This window comes from Macaca fascicularis, chromosome 10, assembly GCF_037993035.2.
Source record: "Macaca fascicularis isolate 582-1 chromosome 10, T2T-MFA8v1.1".
Lineage (NCBI taxonomy): Eukaryota > Metazoa > Chordata > Mammalia > Primates > Cercopithecidae > Macaca > Macaca fascicularis.
In genome coordinates, this window is record NC_088384.1 from 10,791,234 (window position 1) to 10,811,820 (window position 20,587).

At 39.4% G+C, this 20,587-nt stretch overlaps 1 protein-coding gene across 3 annotated transcripts in view; it reads left to right on the top strand.

Annotated features, from left to right (window-relative positions):
• ST13 (ST13 Hsp70 interacting protein) overlaps positions 1–20,587 on the top strand; it is a 33,811-nt gene that overhangs the window by 11,024 nt on the left and 2,200 nt on the right. For 2 of the 3 annotated variants that reach the window (XM_005567169.5, XM_065522090.2), the window contains exons 4-11: positions 1,866–1,936; positions 6,438–6,504; positions 11,489–11,573; positions 11,704–11,814; positions 14,709–14,811; positions 16,414–16,530; positions 17,686–17,734; positions 20,360–20,493. In XM_005567169.5, coding sequence (XP_005567226.1) covers positions 1,866–1,936; positions 6,438–6,504; positions 11,489–11,573; positions 11,704–11,814; positions 14,709–14,811; positions 16,414–16,530; positions 17,686–17,734; positions 20,360–20,493 — 737 coding nt within the window. The remainder of the gene's footprint in view (positions 1–1,865; positions 1,937–6,437; positions 6,505–11,488; positions 11,574–11,703; positions 11,815–14,708; positions 14,812–16,413; positions 16,531–17,685; positions 17,735–20,359; positions 20,494–20,587) is intronic. The other variant, XM_065522089.2, reaches the window with a different exon arrangement.

The window sequence follows — 20,587 nt, forward strand, 5'->3', positions numbered from 1 at the left end:
AAGCGATTCTCCTGCCTCAGCTTTCCGAGTAGCTGGGACTATAGGTGTGTGCCACCATGTCTGGCTAATTTTTTTGTGTTTTCAGGAGAGACAGGGTTTCACCATGTTGGGCAGGCTGGTCTCAAACTCCTGACCTCAGATGATCTGCCCACCTTGGCCTCCGAGAGTTCTGGGATTACAGGTGTGAGCCACCACACCTGGCCTGAATCAAATGATCTTTGATATCATTAGAGGTCTTATATTGTATTGGCAGTTGTTCGAATGCTAAATTGAAGATGTTTTACTTTTTATAAAATGCCTTTTTAGTCTTTCTAGCAGTTTCTAAAACTACAATAAAGTTTTTAACCAAATCTCCACCCAAAAGTGTTTTCCTTTTTGTGTACAAATCAAACTTTGACCGTTAGACAAGCTTAGTTCCTGTTAAAAATTGATTAAATTTTTTTTACCCTGTTAAAGTGCATAAACTTTCAGCTATAATCTGAATGAATTCCAGAGATCCAGTATACAGCATGACTATAATACTGTATACTTGAAATTTGTTAGGAGACTAGATCTTCAGTGTTCTAACCAAAAATAAATAAATATGTGAGATGCATAGGTTATTAATATGATGGTGTGAGAATCATTTCATTATGTGGGGTGCAGTAAAGTGAAACACAATAAAATGAGGTATGCCTGAGGCCAGGCGGTAGCTCACACCTGTAATCCCAGCACTTTGGGAGGCTGAGGCGGGTGGACCACCTGAGGTCGGGAGTTCGAGACCAGCCTGACCAACATGGAGAAACCCCGTCTCTACTAAAAATAAAAAAATTAGCCAGGCCTGGTGGCACACATCTGTAACTAAATATATTTTTAAATCTAGCCTTGGTACTTGATGCTACATTAGCAGTAAGCCTTTATTTTAAAATTAAAATTTGTCCATGCTACTTTTTTTTTTTTTTTTTTTTTTTTGAGACGGAGTCTCGCTCTGTTGCCCAGGCTGGAGTGCAGTGGCCGGATCTCAGCTCACTGCAAGCTCCGCCTCCCGGGTTTGCGCCATTCTCCTGCCTCAGCCTCCTGAGTAGCTGGGACTACAGGCGCCCGCCACCTTGCCCGGCTAGTTTTTTTTGTATTTTTTTTTAGTAGAGACGGGGTTTCACCGGGTTAGCCAGGATGGTCTCGATCGCCTGACCTCGTGATCCGCCCATCTCGGCCTCCCAAAGTGCTGGGATTACAGGCTTGAGCCACCGCGCCTGGCCTGCTACTTTTAAAAATGAAAGTAATTAGGGACCAGCTACAGTGGCTCGTGCCTGGAATCCTAGTGCTTTGGGAGGCTGAGGTGGGAGCATTTCTTGGACAACATAGTAAGATCCTGTGCCCCCCAAAATATTTTAATTTTAAAAAGGAAAGTAATGAAGATAATTATATTAAAATATTTTGATTTACATTAAAGTATCACTGTAGCTTGTGTTACCTACATAAAGTGTTTTTGAAAAACGTATAGTACATCAGTGTGTAGAAGAAAATTATTTGAACTAAATCAGTTTGTTGATAATGACTAAATCGATGGTGTATTTATATACAAAGACTAAATCAATGGTGTATTTATGTGTAATACTAGAAACTGCACGTGCCAACAACCCCCCTACAACCTGATGATAAATATCTTACATGATGTGAGAGTTAACGTACTTGTAGTCTTACCAAAGCAATGAAATGTTTAATGGGAACATATTTTAAAATGCATCAATATTTAAATCAAAATTAATTAAAACGAAATATTCAATTAATTGTACTAGACATAGTACATCAGTTTTTAATAATCTTGGGAGTGGCTACTATATTGCACAGTGCGGGTATTATTGTCATTTTCTCAACTTTGGCAGAAATTGATAAAGAAGGTGTGATTGAACCAGACACTGATTCTCCTCAAGAAATGGGAGATGAAAATGCAGAGGTAAGTTCGGTGACTTGATTTCCTGCTTTCCTGCTTATTCTAAGAAACGTGAAAGGTCCTCTTGTTGCAATTATTTTACGACACGATTCTTCCAGGAAAAGTGCGTAGTAAATCTTTCTCTGACTTCAGGCATTTAGGCAAGCATTGTATTTTACTACTTAAAATACTTGTGAAAATAAATACTGTTACTTTCTGTTTTATCTGTTTTTTAAGTTTGCGTCTGGTGTGACTGCTTGTTTGCACTGTAACGCAGAATTCACTTAAAATACATGTCTACTAGAATTCACTTAAAATACACATTTACTAGTGGAGTTGCTCTTAATGGAATATCTAATGCCAAATTGTATTCCAAAATGGTTTTGTCATAACGGGCCCTCAAGGGAGTAAAAATTGGTTCTTGGGAGGAGGGCTTGAAAAAAATTCTACTGGCCGGGCGCGGTGGCTCACGCCTGTAATCCCAGCACTTTGGAAGGCCAAGGCGGGCGGATCACAAGGTCAGGAGATCGAGACCATGGTGAAACCCCGTCTCTACTAAAAATAGAAAAAAATTAGCCGGGCGCAGTGGCGGGCGCCTGTAGTCCCAGCTACTCGGAGGCTGAGGCCGGAGAATGGCGTGAACCCGGGAGGCGGAGCTTGCAGTGAGCCGAGATCGCGCCACTGCACTCCAGCCTGGGTGACAGAGCGAGACTCCGTCTCAAAAAAAAAAAAAAAAAGAAAAGAAAAAAAAAGAAAAAAATTCTACGTATTATAATGGTTAGTGGTCCTCCAAAGACTCATAGAATATTAATATGTAGTGTATCTGTGGTATTAGAATTGGCGATGTGGAAATGAGGAAAAGATGTCTAAAAAGGCTCCTTGGTGTCTGATAAAACAGTTGAGAAACTAATATAGTAATAGCAGTTTTAAAAGATTGGTTTTTATCCTCAAAGCTTGATATTATCGAATTTCATCTTTGTCAGTATTGTGGGAAATGGTATCTTTTTTTGGCTTTTAGTTTGCATTTTCCTGGCCAGACACGGTGGCTCACACCTGTAATCCCAGCACTTTGAGAGACTGAGCTGGGTGGGTATCTGAGGTTAGGAGTTTGAGACCAGCCTGGCCAACATGGTGAAGCCCCGTCTCTACTAATAATACAAAAATTAGCCGGGCGTGGTGGTGCACGCCTGTAATCCCAGCTACTTGGGAGGCTGAGGCAGGAGAATCACTTGAACCCAGGAGGCAAAGATTGCAGTGAGCTGAGATCGCACCCCTCCACTCCAGCCTGGGTGACAGAGCAAAACTCTGTATTTTAAAAAAAAAAGAAAAAAATTGCATTTTCCTGATTCATACTGAGGCCAAGCATATTTAAATGTTTATTGGCCATTCACCGGCATTTGCGAAGTCCTGTTTAAACTCTTTTTCCTCTTTTTGCTGAATCTCTTTCTTACTACTTTGTATTTCGTTTCAATATTCTGGATGCTAATAATTTGTTGCTGGTGCTGCATATATTTTCTACTAGTTTGTGACTCATCTTTGCTCATCTTCATGTTGTTTCAAAAATAGCATCTTTTAATGCAGATATTTTCTGCTTTATTACTTTATGGTTATAATCACTGTAGTGCATTGTTTTTTCTTTTCTGAACACTTTATGCACTTACCTTTCACCTTTAGTCTGCCAGTCCCGCCAGTACTGAAATACACCGTTTCCGAATATTGTGGGTCTGTCTGAGGACTCTGTTGTTCTGCTTGTCTGTTTTTTTTCTGTTCACTAATGCCACATCGTTTGATACTGTCTTGTTATTTTGTAGAACAAGGACCCCCAAAACTTTTTAGTCTTTCAGCTGTTCTTTTTGTTTTTCCAAGTAAATTTTAGAAATAGGTTGGTCAAGTCTCCCCCGTCCCATTGTTTTTTTTCTCCTTTGTTAGAATTGTCTTAAATCTAAATCAAGTTCAGGAAAAGATATATCTCCTCACCATTGAGATAAAGTATCCATAAATAATGTTATCTGCCTAATTTTTAGGTGTTTTTAAAATGTTTTAATAACTTACTAACATGTTCCCTGTAAGTCTTGTGCTTTTTTTTTTTTGAGACAGGGTCTCACTCTTCCATCCAGGCTGGAGTGTAGTGGTACAATCATAGCTCACTGCACCCTTGACCCCCTGGGCTCAAGTGATCCTCCTGCTTCAGCCTCCTGACCAGCTGGGACTATAGTCATGCACCACCATGCCCAGCTAGTTTTTTATTTTTATTTTTAAAATTTTTAGTAGAGACAAAGTCTCAAACTCCTGGCCTTCCAAAGTGCTGGGATTACAGGTATGAGTCGCTGCACCAGACCTAAGTCTTGTGCATTTTTGTTAAGAACAAATGTAAGTACTTTCTGTCACCATTTGTCAAAGGAAACTTTAAAGGTTAAATATTACGTTTATTGATGGTATTGCTTCTTTCATGATGTATCTAGGTTTATAATTTTTTATTTATCCTGCTTGGGATTCATTGAGCATCAAATTCTAGGGTTAACTTTCTTTAGCTCTAGAATATCTTCAGCTGTTATTTCATTCAAATATTGCCTCCTTCCTGTTTACTTTATGCTCTTAATTCTGAATCTCTGGTTATGTTAGACTTTTTCATTATTAAGTTTCATTTCTTTATCACTGTCTGCTGAAAAGCAGTCTGTACTTTCTCTGTTCCATTGATGTTTGAATTGGAGTGCTTGTGTTCTTCATTTTGGTACTTCAAATCTTTTCGAAGTCTACTTGGTTATTTAGAAGTCTTTTGCTCATTACTCATTTTCAGAATTTTATTAAACACATTAAATTCCTTGTTGAACTCTTTGCTGGTCTTACTCTGTTATTCATGGCTCTTGTTCATTAAGGTACCTTGTTTGTTTTATGATGTGTGTTGTGTGTGATATTTTGAAAATGTGTTCTTTGGAACTTAACCTGTAGAAAATTTTTGAGGCCTAGTTAAGAAGGTGATGGCTTCCATCAAGTCACTGAATTGGTGCTACCAACTCAAGGCCCCCTTGAAATTCTCAGCATGGTGTTTTTTTGTTTGTTCCAGTTACTTTGGTAGTTGGATGAATTCCAGATGAAAGGCTGGCCGGTGGCTCTGAATTTTTGGGGGAAGTTCTTTTAATCTCACTACTCAACTGTCCGTTTCTGTAGGACAGGTTTATACCATTATGCTTGCCAGTGTTGGCATTTGGAGTTTCAGATTTATTTTGGAAAGTGTCTGGTTAGACCACATACATTCTTTTCCTCTGAATATAGACTTTGTATCCTATGGTCCCTGCATTAGCTTCAAAATAAAATTGCAGCCAGGAGTGGCGGCTCATGCTTCTAATTCCAGCACTTTCGGAGGCTGAGGCAGGCAAATGACTTGAGTCCAAGAGTTCCAGACCAGCCTGTGCAACATGACGAAAACCTGTCTCTATAAAAAAATGCAAAACATTTAGCTGGGTGCGAGCCTGTAGTTCCAGCTACATGTGAGGGGAGGCTGAGCCCAGGAGATGGAGGTTGCAGTGAGCCGTGATTGCACCACTGCAGTGGAGCTTGGGTGACAGAGGTAGACCCTGTCTTTAAATAAAGAAAAAATAATTGTTATATTTAATATTTATTTTTTGTTTATTTTTTGTAGAGACGAGGTTTTGCCATGTTGCCCAGGTTGGTCTTGAATTCCTGGGCTCAAGGGATCCACCTGCCTCGGCCTCCCAAAGTGCTGAGATTACAGGCATGAGTTGTGTATTTTTTTCCTGTGGTTAAAGATCTCCTGAGCTTTCCATTTTAGGAGGATGTTTGCTGTAAGTCTTTGTTGTTTTTTTTTTTTTTTTTGCAGGGGTAGGGTGAGACATGGTCTTGCTCTGTGTCACCCAGGCTGGAGTGCAGTGACACAATCACGACTCACTACAGCCTTGACTTCCTGAGCTCAAGTGATCCTCCTAAGTCAACCTCCTGAGTAGCTGGGACCAGATGCATGTGCCACCATGCCCAGCTTGGTTTTCTTTCTTTTTTTTTTTTTTTTTGGAGAGATGGGATCTCCCTCTGTTGCCTAGAAGCACATGTTGTTGTTCTTAACTAATCTTTATACTGTCAGCATCTTGTACAGTGTTTGGTCTATCTATATAGTATAGGTGCTCAGTAGTTGTTTGTGGGAACAAAGGAATGAGACCTTTCTCTTCTGAGAATTCAAACCTAAAAGGAGTTAGTTATCTCTGTGAGGGGATTGGGTTTAATGTTTATGGATAGCTGGGAAGGAGGTGGTATGCTTTGGTTGGGCGGGAAGGTTAAGCAAAGGTTGTATCTCGGGCAGAGTGTAGGAGTAAAATTTGTTTTGTATAAAAGGTTAAAACTCATATGTAGTTTCTCACTAATGAGTTATCACAATTGTCTCTCTGTTCTCTGGAGACTAGAGAAGAATGAATGAAAATGGGTATTGTGACTGCACCTCATCCCTAAGAAAGTACAAATTGCTTCCTTCTCTCTCTCTCTACCAATTCTAAGAGGACTTTTATTTTCTTCCTAGATAACAGAGGAGATGATGGATCAGGCAAATGATAAAAAAGTGGCTGCTATTGAAGCTCTTAATGATGGTAAGTAATCTTTTTGCTACATTTCTATGGTAGTCAGAATATTTATTGCAGTAACTTAAATCGTGGTAAAGTAGAAGAGAAGTTACATGTACCTGTCCTGTACTAGAGAAGATAGTGTCCTATTATCCAGTCACTCCTTCCTCATTGATAAAGAGGCTGAAATCACTCAGTATGTATTACCTTCTCTCTGCAAGGACAGATTCTGATTTGATTCAGTGCCTCTGATTTCCTGACCCTATCATGGTGTTTTTCTACTGAGAAGAGGCTTTAAAGGGGTGAAAGGCTTTAAAGAAAAAAAAAATAGTAGTATTAGAACAGTGACCCTTAACTTTTTACATGCTAATACCCTTGACAGATGATGATGTTCATAGGCATAACAATCTTATTCCTAGTCAGAGCATGTTAGATTCTCTTCAGAAAATCCCCTCAGAGTGAGAAAGTGCTGATAGTATTCGGTTTTGTTTTTTTGTTTTTGTTTTGTTTTGTCTTTGAGACGGATTCTCGCTCTGTCACCCAGGCTGGAATGCAGTGGCGTGATCTCAGCTCACTGCAACCTCTGCCTCCCGGGTTCAAGCAATCCTTCTGCCTCAGCCTCCCAAGTAGCTGGGATTACAAGCGTGTGCCACCATGCCCAACTAATTTTTTGTATTTTTATTAGAGATGGGGTTTCACCATGCTGGCCAGTCTGGTCTCGAACTCCTGACCTGGTGATCTGCCCGCTTTAGCCTCCCAAAGTGCTGGGATAACAGGCATGAGGCACTGTGCCTGGCCTCTTTTTTTTTTTTTTTTTGAGACAGAGTCTTGCTCTGTCACCCAGGCTGGAGTGCAGTGAGGCCATCTCGGCTGGGACTATAGGTGTCTGCCACCACGCCTGGCTAATTTTTTTTTTGTCTTTTTTAGTAGAGACGGAGTTAGCCAGGATGGTCTGGATCTCCTGACCTCATGATCCACCTGTCTTGGCCTCCCAGAGTGCTGAGATTACAGGCGTGAGCCACCGCGCCCGACCCTGGCCTCTTTTTTTTATATGTTTATTTTTTTAACTCTCCAAGGTAACAATAGGTTATTTTTTTCTTTTTTCTTTTTTTTTTTAGTTGTATTTTATTTTATTTTTATTTTTGAGACACAGTAGTGCTTTGTCACCCAGGCTGGAATGCAGTAGTGCGATCTCGGGTCTCTGCAACCTCCCCCCCGAGTCAAGCAATTCTCCTGCCTCAGCCTCCCTAGTAGCTGGGATTACAGGCGTGTGCTACCAGCTCCAGCTAATTTTTGTATTTTTAGTAGAGACGGAATTTCACCATGTTGGCCAGGCTGGTCTCGAATTCCTGACCTCGAGTGATCGGCCCGCCTCAGCCTCCCAAAGTGCTGGGATTACAGGCGCGAACCACTGTGCCCGGCCCATGGTAGTATTAAATATAATGTATAATCGGTTATAATTTGTAAGAACAAATCATGTATAAACTTGGGTACTGTGGCTGCTTGAGTAATATTTCATTCTTTATAACTGTGATAGTGTGTCACAATGCCATAGTCGACTAGATACTATTATATAGTGCTCATGTGCATTTGGACTTCATTATTAGATTTAGAAGATGACTGAAGTTATTTTTAGAATGAGTTCAGTATTGATGTTCTGAGTTGGTACATATTTTAAACATTTTGTGATTTTACCACCTGCTTAGCTCCTTAGAACATGTTTATACTATTTTATACTGCAGTTGCCTTAATAATTTACTTTCCTGAAAAATATTATTCCTTTATTGCTTTCTGTTTACTTTAACCTAGGTTATTCTTACTTAGAGCTGTTTTTTATTATACTACTCTTGCTTGTAACCTGTGACTAAGTTTTGCATACGTATTTAAGATCTTCATCAGAGGATTATAGACCTGCCAGACTCAGACCCCTTATTTTACTTCTCCAGCCTTGTTTTCTCCAGTCAGACTTTACTGTTCTAGAATGTTTTTTACTTGTGCTATACTGTTTTTCTGGAAAGCTTTTCTTCACATATTTCAACCTTTAATTTATACCTATCAGTTGTTCCCAGCCATTGCTCTTCTATACCATTCCTTTTCTTCACACGAAAGTTTTGCTGATTTCCCTAGCACCTAAGTTTTAAGAGACAGAGTCTCACTCTGCCACTCAGGCTGGAGTGCAGTGGCATGGTCATGGCTCACTGCAGCCTCAAGTTTCCTAGGCTCAAGCAATCCTCCTGAGTAGCTGGGAATACAGGTGCATGCCACCATGCCTGGCTAATTATTATCTTTTTTTTTGGTAGAGGTAGGGTTTCACCCTGTTGTCCAGGCTCGTCTTGAACTCCTGGCCTCAAGCAGGCCTCCCAGCTCAGCCTCCAAAAGTGCTAGGATTACAGATGTGAGGCACTGTGCCCAGCCCATTTTAAAATTTACCGTCTCGGTAATATATAACAAAAGGAAAATGAGGCTATCACCTAATCGTGTTTTTGTTTTCTCGTTTTTTTCTGAACTCTCTGTTCATGTGCCTTTGTAAATTTAATCTAGTTCTGATTTTAGAATTTATGCAATTTTCTAGTATATTCTAAAGGATAAAAGATTAGTATTCTAAAGCAGGGATTGTGAATCCAAGCCCCACCAAGGGTTGGTGAAGGCAGTTTTGTTTGGAGAATGTAGTTAAAACCTGGAGTATGGAGCCAGAGTGCTATGGTTTGAATCCCAGGTCTGGCACTTAACTGTGGCTGCTTTCCCACTACAGCAGCATCACTGAGTAGTTATGACAGATTGTATGGTCTGCAGAGATTAAAATAATTCTCATTTGGCCCTTTGCAGAAAACGTTTACCGACTCCTGAACTAAATGTATGGAGGAGCCATTTATTTAGTTGGGAAGATTCAGATTGGGAATAGATTTGGAAATGGGGTGGGAAATAGGAATTCAGTTTTTCAGTTTTGGCTGAGCGTGATGGTTCACACTTATAATCCCAACACTTTGAGGGGCCAGAGTGAAAGGATCTCTTGAGTCCAGGAGTCTAAGATCAGCCTGTTCAACACAGTGAGACTCCATCTCTTAAAAAAACACAAAGAATTAGTTGGATGTGGTAGCATGTTTCTGTAATCCAAGCTACTTGACAGGCTGAGATGGAGGTTCCCTTGAGGCTGGGAGGATCCTTTGAGCCCAGGAAGTTGAGGGTGCAGTGAGCTGTGATTGTGCCACTGCACTCCAACCTGGGTGACAGAGCAAGACTTTTTTTTTTTTGATACGGAGTTTCGTTCTTGTTGCCCAGACTGGATGGAGTGCAGTGGCGCAACCTTGGCTCACCGCAACCTCCGCCTCTCGGGTTCAAGCAGTTCTCCTGCCTCAGCCTCCCAAGTAGCTGGGATTACAGGCATGCGCCACCATGCATGGCTAATTTTGTATTTTTAATAGAGATGGGGTTTCTCCTTGTTGGTCAGACTGGTCTCGGGATTTCTCCATGTTGGTCAGACTGGTCTTGAACCCCCCGACCTCATGTGATCCACCTGCCTCGGCCTCCCAAAGTGCTGAGGTTACAGGCGTCAGCCACTGCGCCCGGCCAAGACCCTGTCATAAAAAAATTTAGGTTTTGAACATGGTAGGTCTGAGTTGCTTATTAGACATCCATGTGTAATTACCTATAATAGATACCTGTAATAGTAATTAATAAGACTGAGCATTTTTCTGTGTTGTTTTCGTGAGTTCCTTTCAAGTCCTTTACTCATTTGCTAACTGGCTAAGTATCTTTCATAGTGAATTGTGACATTTATTTTAAAATTTCTGTGTTCGGCCTGGCACAGTGGTACTCCCAGCTACTCAGAAGGCTGAGCTGGCAGAGGGGATCACTGGAGTCCAGGAGTTCGAGAGCAGCCTAGGTGACACAGTGAGGCCCAGTCTCTAAAAAAATTTTTTAATTAGCCAGGTTTACTGGTGTGGGCCTGTATTCGCAGCTACTCAGGAGCTGAGGTGGGATGATCACTTCAGTCTATAAGCTGTGATCTTGCCACTGTACTCTAGCCTGTGTGACAGACCCTGTCTCTTTAAAAAGAAAAAAATTCTATATTTGTCTTGCTTCCCCAAGATTTAGACTTTGTGCAAAGAACTGTTCCGATTCTATAGGGTGTTTTTATGTGTTATATTACTTAAGGGATTAGTAAAGAAACTATGAGAATAGGACACAATGAATTATAGGTTATAGTCTTTTATGAATTCTAGTTTTCTTGAACTTTTATACCATTTCTTTGAATTCAAATAATGAGCATATTGTTGTTTTCTTTTAAAATCAGCCCTGTGAAGTTAACATGGGTTCCTTTTCCTAAACTTAATTTTATCTTTTTAATTTAATGGATAAAAGAAAATCAATGGAATAAAATTAATTTATCCTTTAAATTGATTTTATCTTTTTACTTTATTTTATTTTATTTTTATTATTATTATATTTTGAGATGGAGTCACGCTCTGTCGCCCAGGCTGAAGTGCAGTGGTGCAATCTCGGCTCACTGCAAGCTCTGCCTCCCAGGTTCACGCAGTTCTCCTGCCTCAGCCTCCCGAGTAGCTGGCACTACAGGCACCCACCCACACGCCCAGCTAATTTTTTGTATTTTTAAGTAGAGACAGGATTTCACTGTGTTAGCCAGGGTGGTCTCAATTTCTGGACCTCGCGATCTGCCCACTTTGGCCTGCCGAAGTGCTGGGATTACAGGTGTGAACCACCGCGCCCGGCTACTGTTTTCTTAAACATAATCAATATGAGTCATACTGAGAATGTGCTATTCTATTGTTAGTTAGGGGCTTATGTACCCAGAAATTGGCTTACCTCATGAGTTACAGTATAGATGTGCTAAGATTTGCTTTCAAGAGCCAGTTTTTGTATAACTTAGGTGTCTTTTTTATTTTTACTTGATGAAAAGAAAAATGTAGAAGACTTAACTGGATAAGAGATAAAAACTTTTTATTAATATTTTTATCCTCTCAATATTTCGATAACTTTTGTTTCACTTTAGGTGAACTCCAGAAAGCCATTGACTTATTCACAGATGCCATCAAGCTGAATCCTCGCTTGGCCATTTTGTATGCCAAGAGGGCCAGGTGAGAACTCTAAACAGAAAAGCACCCCCTGGCGAATAATTTCTGCACATTTGTTTAAATAGAGTTGCTTCTGTGTTGATCCCAAAAGTTTTACTGAAATGAATACTTTTTAATAACACTTATTTTTTAGTGTCTTCGTCAAATTACAGAAGCCAAATGCTGCTATCCGAGACTGTGACAGAGCCATTGAGATAAATCCTGATTCAGCTCAGCCTTACAAGTGGCGAGGAAAAGCACACAGGTAAATAATTGAATTTAATTATTTTCAGAATTCTTTACATTTAAATCTGATGTTTTAAGATGCTTTGTTTAAACAAAAATACAGAAGTTCCTAATGACTTAATTTTCAAATTAGTATGTACTTAGTGTCAAGAAATGAGATAGCTTGTAGACAGCTGCTTAAAAGGCAAAAGAAAAAAAGGAAATTTTTTAAAAAAGGAAGTGAGAATATAGAAAGGAAGAAATAAAATAAAAATTCTTTTCATTTTTTTCATTCAAATGAAGCTACTTTTACCAGTTTTTGACTACATATGGCCAAATATAAGGTAAGGATTTTTCCTTAAAATTAATTCCAGGAAAAGAAAGAATGATCTTTTATCAGTGTCCTTACAAATTTTCTCTTACTTTCAGACTCTGTAAGTTAGCATTGAATTACCAATGTATTATAGAAGAAGGAGTATGCCAGCCTGAAACTACTTCAGTCACTGCTAGGCCACCTGAAAAATTAGGAAAAGGAGGGGGGGCATAAAGAGGGGAATTTAACCCAGATTAGTAATTATACCTTGCAGCAAAACTTACGAATATTTGTATCTTGGGGATGAAGCGTTCAGTGACTTTCACATGTTACATGGGTTGAAAGGTCTTATACCTCAAATGTGGATGGAAGTAAAGATGGATATGTTTAGGACAACTGTATTAGCTGACTCAGAGTAGCTCTAGTGGATTTTATGACGCATTAAAGATAAACATTAAAAGTTGAAATAAAATTTATTAATGCTGTGTCAGCACAGGAAAAGCGCATGCATTGCTGTTGATCCCTTTTGAAATCCCATTAGTCCAAGTATTTCTTTCCCTTCTAATACAAGACAGCGTTGGCTCATCTTGTGCTTTGCTTGTCTCAGACTGAAAATAAGCCATTTCTGTGGGAAATCATGGTTCATTATAGTGGAAACTAAGATTTGATCACTATGCGTGTTCATTGCTTCTGGTATGTACTGTCATTTCAGTGAACAGCTAGAAAAAGACATTTTAAAAATCATGAATTTAAGGAAAAAATGCTTGAAATTATGAGTTTATACTGATATTTTCTATTAAAATTTAACATTAAATGTTTTGTTTTACCTTTTAGTTTGTATTTTTGACACTTAACGTGGTAAAAATTTTTGTCCTAGTTTTACATTTACTTACTACAGTGCTATGATATACATAAAACTGTTTCAGAATTATAATACCTTAAAAACAGTATATGCCCTAAGTAAAGTTTGAAGGTTTTTTTGGAAGTTTTTGTTTTGCTTTGTCTTTTGTTTTTAGACAGAGTCTCACTCTGTCACCCAGGCTGGAGTGCAGTGGTGCGATCTTGGCTCACTGCAACTTTCGCCTCCCAGGTTCAAGTGATTCTCCTGCCTCAGCCAGCCTCCTGAGTAGCTGGGATTACTTACAGTCATGCCCCACCATGCCCAGCTAATGTTTTGTATTTTTGGTAGAAAGGGGGTTTAGCCCATTGGCCAGGATATTCTCAAACTCCTGGCCTCAAGTGATCTGCCCTCCTTTCCCTCCCAAAACATTAGGATTACAGGCATGACCCAAGGATGTTCTTATTCTTAGAATATATATCCCACTTGAAATATACAGTCAAGATAACGGTATGAAAAGTTACTTGAATTTGTTTTTTCTGTGTAGCTTATGTTGTTAATAAAATACACAGTTTTTTGTTTTTTGTTTTGAGGAGTTTTGCTCTTTCACCCTGGCTGGAGTAAAGTGCAATCTCGGCTCACTGCACCCCCTTCACTCCGCCCCGGGCTCAAGCGGTTCTCCTGCCTCAGCCTCGCTAGTAGCTGGGATTACAGGTGTGCACTACCATGTCTGGCAAATTTTTTATTTTAGAGATGGGGTTTTGCCACGTTGGCCAGGCTGGTCTTGAACTCCTGACCTCAGGTGATTCACCAGCCTCAGCCTCCCAGAGTGCTAGGATAACAGGCATGAGCCATTGCGCCTAGCCATAGCTTATTTCTGTTTTTTTTTTTTTGAGATGGAGTCTTCCTCTGTCACCCAGGATAGAGTGCAGTGGTGTGATCTTGGCTCACTGCAAGCTCCGCCTCCCGGGTTCATGCCATTCTCCTGCCTCAGCCTTCCGAGTAGCGAGGACTACAGGTGTCTGCCACCACGGCTGGCTAATTTTTTGTATTTTTAGTAGAGACAAGGTTTCACCATGTTAGCCAGGATGGTCTTGATCTCCTGACCTCGCGATCTGTCCGCCTCAGCTTCCCAAAGTGCTGGGATTACAGACATGAGCCACCGCACCCAGCCACACAGCTTATTTGTTTGTATTGAGGTTTAGGATTTGCTTTATTTCCATTTTTCTGATTTTATTTTTTGAGTATGTAAAGCATTTAAATGTTTGAAGAGTTACACCTGAGTTAAAAGGTATACCCAGAGAATTGTCAATTTCCGTTGCTGTCTCCTGTACCCCATTCTCACCTACCCCCACCAATCTGTAGTTTCTGGCTTACCTGTTCTGTGTTTTTCATAAAGCCTGTACACGTGTATTATTTTCTCTCCTGTCTTACATAGAAGGTAGCTAAAAGCTAACACATTATGTTAGTCCTGGTTTGGGTGAGTTGAAAGTTACTGCTCTATATACTTTTTAGAAAATTTTATGATACTCTAAATTAAGAAAAATTTTGTTTTTTAGCTTTTAGTAGGAGATCAGCTTTAAATAGAGGAAATTTAAATGTTTTTATAGAGTTAACTAAAGTGGGATATAGTAACTGAATTGGTTGGTGAAAGTTTATAGTTAATATTTAACTTAAGCCTGTTTTAGAACAATCTTTTTTTTTTTTTAAGGAAAAAAAGATACCATGCCACATAGGTGAATATGTATAAAAGGCTCCTAAAATGAGTGTAAATCTGTTTCAGACTTCTAGGCCACTGGGAAGAAGCAGCCCATGATCTTGCCCTTGCCTGTAAATTGGATTATGATGAAGATGCTAGTGCAATGCTGAAAGAAGTTCAACCTAGGGTATGTTAAAGTAGAGAAAGGAAAGTCATTAGTTTAATACTCCATCGCTCGAGTGCTTAGCCCCTGACAGCTGTAATTCATCTGAAAAATAGGCAAAGAAACTATCGGAAGATATAATCTGTAATTGCTGAAGTTTGTGCTCAACTCTGGAGATCTCATTAGGTTTTCATGCTTTCATTTCTCATGCATTATTAGAGCAAACTCTGTTACTTTGGAAGCTTGCAGTGGAATTATAACCAGAAAATTAGAAAAGAGGGTATCAGGTTTACAACAAGGAAACAAATAGAAAATCTATAATTAGCATTACCCAAGATTGAATCTGATGTGTCCTTAGATATCATAGGTGTATACAGCCACTTTATAAAGCAAGAAGCCTTGTGGAAGTTAAGAAGTTTCAGTCTTCCGGCCGGGCGCAGTGCCTCACGCCTGTAATCCCAACACTTTGGGAGGCCAAGGCGGGTGGATCATGAGGTCAGAAGTTCAAGACCAGCCTGGCCAACATAGTGAAACCCTGTGTCTCCTAAACACAAAAAATTAGCCGGGTGTGGTGGCACGCGCCTGTAATCCCAGCTACTTGGGAGGCTGAGGCAGGAGAATCACTTGAACCTGGGAGGTGGAAGGTTGCAGTGAGCTAAGATCAGGCCACTGCACTCCAGCCTGGGTGACAGAGCGAAGCTGTCTTAATAAAACAAAGAATTTTCAATCTTTAAAAAATAATAATATTGAATCCCAAAGGTAGAACATTCCAGCTTTTAAGGATGATTTTTCTCTGAAATTGTTGGTTAAGATAATATTAATGTGTTTACATGGTAAATCTTTCATTCTGTGGGAAGTTCAACTGTCAGGAATTTACTTTGAGATTTTAAGATAGTGGAAATTGTATTGAATTTAATTATTTACTGCCAGAGAGTTCATTTGGTTTTCTGTTTTCTTCTTAAAATAGGGCAAAGTTGTAACTTTGTCAGCAAAGTATAAACAAGCTAAAGTGACAGTTGAATATGAATCTCTTAAATTTACTTTATTCTCTGAGGAAATAACAGATCCAGAGCATTTATTTGATACTACTAACTAGTGTCTGGTACACATATTTACATTTTCCCCTCTTAATCCCTATAGCAATTTGATAAGACTAAATATTTCTTCCTCTCCTATTTTATGGATACAGAAGCTTAAATATACTGTGACATATACTTGGTGTATGTGTTCCCAGTCTTTGCCTTCCCAGGGTTGACATCCGTAATGATACTCTTTCCACTGATCTCAGCTGTCCTTCTGAAACCTAAACACTGTATCTGGTAGAAACTAGCAGGCAAGAATTGTCATGCACTTAGAAACCTATTTGTTAATCTTTGAGCTTAATTGTTTGAGATTGTAACATTTCTAACTTCAAATCCCAGGCCCCTTTACTCTGTTTTACAGTGCCTCGTGCAGTTGAGGTTGGTTTTGTTAAAGCCTGAGCTTGTGTTAGGTCTTTTTCTACAAGACAAATCTGTCATTTTTCTGAACTGCATGTTGAATTAAACATCTCTCCACAAAAAATATTTGTGTTGATGTTATTCAGCTTTTGGAGCAGACTTATTTTGCTATGGCTCTTTTTTCTAGGCACAGAAAATTGCGGAACATCGGAGAAAGTATGAGCGAAAACGTGAAGAGCGAGAGATCAAAGAAAGAATAGAACGAGTTAAAAAGGCTCGAGAAGAGCATGAGAGAGCCCAGAGGGTAAATTTCCTATAGCAAAACCATGAAAGGAAAATACAGCAAATTATATAGAGGTTTTAGGACACTAAAATTCTAATTGCTGGCTCTTTTATTTAATGCTGGCTACAGTTCTATAGAGTAATGATATTATGTATAAGGAGTCTCCTTTCACTGTGTCTAATTTTGGGGGCATTTTTAGTCTTAAATTCTTCAGTGAGCTTTTATTTCACCATTTTATATTCTTGTTTGTGTTTTTATAAAATCAGGAGTTTTTCCAGGTCAGGTAATTGAAACGTGGCAGTATTATTGTTTGATCTTTTGAGGATGCTTGGCCAGATTAATTCAATTTATGATTCCTCCTCTCTTCCAACAGTGGATGCGTTGCTATTTACAATTGATTCTAGCAGGGTAAGGTGGCAAGTGCCTGTAGTCCCAGCTGTTTGGGAGGCTGAGGTGGGAGGTTCACTTGAGCCCAGGAGTTCAAGACTAGCCTGGGCAACATCGTGTGATGCTGTCTCTTTAAAAAATAACAATAATTCATCTACTCATTTCTAACGTTGAATGAAGGAACATAAGGCTGTATTATATAACTCATTTATAATTTTTTGTCCATTTAATATTCAGCATCAATACTTGATTTTAAGGTTATAGTTTATAATCTGTAAAAGTAATTTATCTCCTTGATATTTAAAAGCAATATATCTCCTTGATAATTTTATAACTACATGTGAGGGAAATTTATTTTTCGTTCATTTTCTCTTTTAAAAAGCAGCAAAAACAAATCAATAAATCTACATTTGTATTATGTAGGGAGAGTATGGAAAAGATGTACCTAGGAAACAAAAGTCATGGTAGTCTTGGTAATCTAGCCACGTCCTTCCCTGTAGGTGTTTTAAAACCAGGATGAATTTAGAGTTTTCATATTAATACTGTAAATTGTTTTCCAGGTTTGTTTCCAGAGTAGAAGTAAAACACTTGAAATTATTACAGAGAATAATGCCCACTGAGAATCCAGTTGGAAAAAATGTTGGAAGGGGGTATGGGGTATATCCTTTAGTTCAGTATTGCCATCTACTAGGTTATTTTACAATTTTTTCATGGTCTTGCATGGACAAGTTGAATGGACAGCACTTATTTCTTCTTTTATTATATAATTTATTTCCTTTTGTGTCAAAGGAGGAAGAAGCCAGACGACAGTCAGGAGCTCAGTATGGCTCTTTTCCAGGTATATTTAAAGAAAAGTTGAAATTTGTTCTATTATACAGTGATACTCTAATATAATACTCAATATTTATTATAACGTGATGTTCTAATTTTGTTCTCTTATACAGTGATATTCATGAAGAACTTAGGTAAAAGAAGTGATGGAATTATTAGGCATAAAAATGATGTTTTGAGTCCAGTGTAAAAATAGCATATTATTCTTTTTCTTTCAAATGTGATCAGAAATTGCTAGTGAGGCAAATCTTTGAATACCAGAGGACAGGACTAACACGGAGATAGAAGAGATGGAAAAGGCACGCAGAAGATTTATTGAGTACTTCCTGATTACGACAGTGTGGAATTTATATAAAGACTAGGACAAGACTTAATTTTTTGTTTTTTAAACAGCTGTCTCCAGTTGTTCAATGGTAACTAGCTTTCTCTTAAGGAAAGTTTTTAGAGGCTATTTATGCTTATATGTCACTGGTTAGAACTTAGCTGCATGATCTGAGACTAGAAAATCTAGTGCACAGCAACAGAATTCAAACCTAGAACAAATACTGAGGATGACCTGATGTTTGAAGAAAAAGCAAGAAATTAAATTTAGCTCATAGTTTACTTCCTATTTAAAATATAAATAATCTTATTGTCAGATACCTTTGTTTTAGAAAGTGACTGCTAATGTTGGGCTAGTACTAGAGATAATTTTCTGTTACGTACATTTTATTTAGATTGACAAGCCTTGGGTCAGTAATTGTGTTATGGGTAGGCACTAATTTTTCAAAGCATTGGGGTAAGTAGGGACAGCAAGAGAAGCTAGAAGTTGTTTTATGGTCCCCTTAGATTTCTTCATCTGTGGTTGTTAGTTATTAATGGCCATGTTTTAATTACTGTTGAGGCAGGTAGAAATGACTTTATCATGTGTTTCCTTCTTTAAAACGGCTTTACTTACAGTGACCCTTTGTAGAATACATTGTTATCTTTCTCTATATTATTAATTATAATTTTAGAGTATCTCCAGTAGACATACAGGTTTGTGATATTGAAGAACAGAGTAGATTATTTGGGTTTATAATCTAACAAATTATACTGGGAGGATAAAATCCTTTTTGCTGGAGCATTATTCTCTGTAAAGAAGCACCAGGATTTCTTGTTAAAAATGCAGGTTTCCAGTTTAACTTTCAGATAATTTTTATTTTATTGGAGATGGAAATGAAAAATCAACAGATAAACAAGCCTTTAGTGGCTGGGCGCGGTGGCTCAAGCCTGTAATCCCAGCACTTTGGGAGGCCGAGACGGGCGGATCACGAGGTCAGGAGATCGAGACCATCCTGGCTAATATGGTGAAACCCCGTCTCTACTAAAAATACAAAAAACTAGCCGGGCGAGGTGGTGGGCGCCTGTAGTCCCAGCTACTCGGGAGGCTGAGGCAGGAGAATGGCGTAAACCCGGGAGGCGGGGCTTGCAGTGAGCTGAGATCCGGCCACTGCACTCCAGCCTGGGCGACAAAGCGAGACTCCGTCTCAAAAAAAAAAAAAACAAGCCTTTAAAGTAGTCCTTAACTGAAGGAAGATCTGTGCTAGATGGGTATAATTGAAACAAAAACCTAAACTCATATGAATCAATTTTAAATTGAAACAGACAAATATTCAAGAATGGAAAGTTGAAAGATGATCAAAATGACTATAATCTAAGGAACTGTTAGATGACTCTTTGTTTTTAAGGTGAAATTAGTCTTTTTTTTAACAGTGTTATTACTAGAAAACAGTTGCTGAGCACAGTGGCTCACACTGGTAATCCCAGCACTTTGGGAGGTTGAAGCAGGCTGATCACCTGGGGTCAGGAGTTCGAGAGTGGCCCGGCCAACGTGATGAAACCCCGTCTCTACTAAAAATACAAAACTTAGGTGTAGTGGTGCGTGCCTGTAGTCTCATCTACTTGGGAGACTGAGGGAGGAGAATTGCTTAAACCCGGGAGGCAGAGGTTGCAGTCAGCCAAGATGGCACCAGTGCACTTGTAGCCTGGGTGACAGAACAGGACTCTGTCTTAAGACAAACAAAAATAAAAAACTGTTATTACTAGAAAAATGCTGATCCAGGAGGTAGCAAAGTGAGATTTACAGCCTTGTTTGTTTTTTGTTTTTTGTTTTTTGTTTTTTGTTTTTTTTTGAGACGGAGTCTCGTTCTGTCGCCCGGGCTGGAGTGCAGTGGCCGGATCTCAGCTCACTGCAAGCTCCGCCTCCCGGGTTTACGCCATTCTCCTGCCTCAGCCTCCCGAATAGCTGGGACTACAGGCGCCCGCCACCTCGCCCGGCTAGTTTTTTGTATTTTTTTTAGTAGAGACGGGGTTTCACCGTGTTAGCCAGGATGGTCTCGATCTCCTGACCTCGTGATCCGCCCGCCTCGGCCTCCCAGAGTGCTGGGATTACGGGCTTGAGCCACCGCGCCCGGCCCACAGCCTTGTTTTTTAAGAGATAATTAGAAGCTATAACTTGTGTCTTGTGTCAGTCTGATTAGAATTTTCAGACTCTTCAGACTACTTCGTGCTTAGTGGCACCCTTATTCGTTGAACCTGTGCTTTTTGTGGATGAAGTACTGTGACAGAATATTTGGGAGTATGATTAGTGTCTCTTCATTTTTTATTACAGGTGGCTTTCCTGGGGGAATGCCTGGTAGTTTTCCCGGAGGAATGCCTGGAATGGGAGGGGCCATGCCTGGAATGGCTGGAATGCCTGGACTCAATGAAATTCTTAGTGATCCAGAGGTTCTTGCAGCCATGCAGGTAAGACTTGGAAGAACTTTGGACTTTGTATCATTAAGGCAATTATTTCATAATTCTGTGTGGAGACAAAGGTTACTCTTGTAGCTATTTTTTA